Below are 2,069 nucleotides of genomic sequence, written 5' to 3'. Positions count from 1 at the left end.
ATGGAGCGCGACCGGGAGCGCCCTGCCCGCCGCCAGCCGCCCCTCCCGGCGCCCGGGACACGGTGCTTCCGCAGGCTTTCACATAATAAAACCACCAGACTTCGGCGGGGAGGCCATTTCATGGGCTGGGTGGCGGCACTAAAGCACAACTGCTGTGAATATCAACTGCGTCACTGCTCTCCAACTGTAAAACTCAGGCTGCAAAGGGTCCCTCACTTGGAAGGAAACTCCCTCATTTTGGATTTACTTCCAGACCTCCTTTTTCCCCCCTCTCTCCAAGTCACTGCCTCTCGGTATGAAGGATTTTACAGTGCTTTTTAGTGAGACATCCGCCATTAAGACTCACCGTCTTGAAAAACACCCCCCCCATTTTGTTGCTTTTTTTTTTTCCTGTCGAGCTTCTCTAATTAGACGGATAAAACATGTAAGGGATCCCTACCACCACCACCACCGCCTTTTCGCCTTTTTAAAAATCAACCTCAGTAACATCTGACTGTTTGCAGGCAGATGATTTTTTTTTTTTTTGTGCGTTCAATTTAACAGCCACGTTAACGCCTGCAATGGATTCACGGCGTCTCTCCGCAAAAAAAAAAAAAAAAACCAAACCCAAAAAAACACACCAGGGCTGCGGACGACCAAGCGCTTTGTGCAGAAAAAGAAATCCCTCCCTGAAAAATAGACGTTTCAGAGACGCTGTTAGATGTATCTGAGGAGAAGGAGATCGCCACCGCTCCTAAAGACGACCATTAGGATCTTTCCGCCCAGGACAATAACGTTAGCCGCACAGGCCTGGTCTATATGTTTCTCTGCAAGGGCAAAAGGGTTTACTTACCCGCGCACCATAGTTGAATGCAGCTCTGAAGGTGAAGTTGTTAACGCTTTTTTAAAATAACGGCTATAAATACATATGATCTGGGATCACCACTTCTCTCGTGTAAGTTTGCAAGTCAAAGCGGATCTTGTTAAGATAGTTACGGATCTTTGTATGGCAGTGGTCTAGCATCAGAGGAAAAAAAAAAAAAAAGGCAAAAAAAAAAAGCTATAGAGAAAGTTGTCCAGCTATGCTGACTGACCGTACGCAGCGAGGACTCCTACTCGAGGCTTAAATCTACCTTCCTGTGGCAGATTTACTCTGTACATAAAAAGGACATTCAGTGTTTTTCCACAGAGCACGCAGACACTGAAAATGTTCTCCTAAATAGTTTTAAGGCTGCACATGTTAGTGTGAAAACACCTGGTTAACATTTACTGGTTGTAAACAACTTTTAAGCATCTCTTAGCCAGCTATTTTGCTTTAGAAGTAAAATATTTCAAAAAGCATAAATTGGTTTAGATAAACAGACAGAGACATAAGACATGCAAATGAAGGCTTAGCAATAAGGACCACTTCAGTAACATTAACATGAAAACTACACTTAGCAAGGACAGAATGGATTGGGTACTTACAACGTAAGAGGAAACAAAGAAAAAAAAAAAGCTTATCATAGTAAAATTGCCTTTTTTTTTGCCAGAATTCACTATTCCTATGCCTATATTTAAAACGTTACCTTATAAGCACCAAAGGAGTTAATAAAAATGGCCAGGAATCAAGTGTTTAATACAGGAAATACTCTCTGAAATGTATTGTTGGTCATCAAGAGAGCACTACAAAGCTTAAAAACCCCCAAAGCAACAAAAAAAAAATTAAAAATAATGTATTTACTGGGTTTTTTTGGCATTCGAAATTGTTAACTGCTGACATAGGGTGTGCCATGACCTAGTTACACAAGACAAAGATGGATCCCGAATCATAAGGGGGAAAAAAAAAAAAAATCCGCAAAAAAAAAAAAAAACCCCCATTTTTTTTTTTTTTAAAGTTTGGGGTTTGTTTTTTTTTTTTTTTTTAAGTTTTAAATCTTCCTTCTTCAGTGAGTCCTCTAGCATGGTGCCAGACATTAACACCACCCCGAGCGCTCCCCCGCAAGTGGACGGTGTGGATTCACATGGCGGATCCCCCTTTTGGAACAAAGGAAAAGCCCAGTTGGCCATTTCGCTCCACTGCAGAAAAATGGCTGCCGGCTCTGTCGGCC

General features: G+C 42.2%; 1 protein-coding gene across 1 annotated transcript in view; it reads left to right on the top strand.

The window, feature by feature from the left end:
* The first annotated feature begins 1,921 nt into the window (after positions 1-1,921).
* Positions 1,922-2,069, top strand: part of SETD1B (SET domain containing 1B, histone lysine methyltransferase) — a 54,979-nt gene continuing 54,831 nt past the window's right edge. Inside the window, 1 exon segment of the mRNA XM_035890471.1 lies at positions 1,922-1,970. Within this exon segment, the coding sequence (XP_035746364.1) occupies positions 1,922-1,970 (49 nt within the window).

The sequence above is a fragment of the Egretta garzetta genome, unplaced genomic scaffold, assembly GCF_000687185.1.
Source record: "Egretta garzetta isolate BGI_Z169 unplaced genomic scaffold, ASM68718v1 scaffold343, whole genome shotgun sequence".
Classification (NCBI taxonomy): domain Eukaryota; kingdom Metazoa; phylum Chordata; class Aves; order Pelecaniformes; family Ardeidae; genus Egretta; species Egretta garzetta.
The sequence above is the reverse complement of the archived record's forward strand: the minus strand, read 5'-3'. Positions and strand labels throughout refer to the sequence as shown.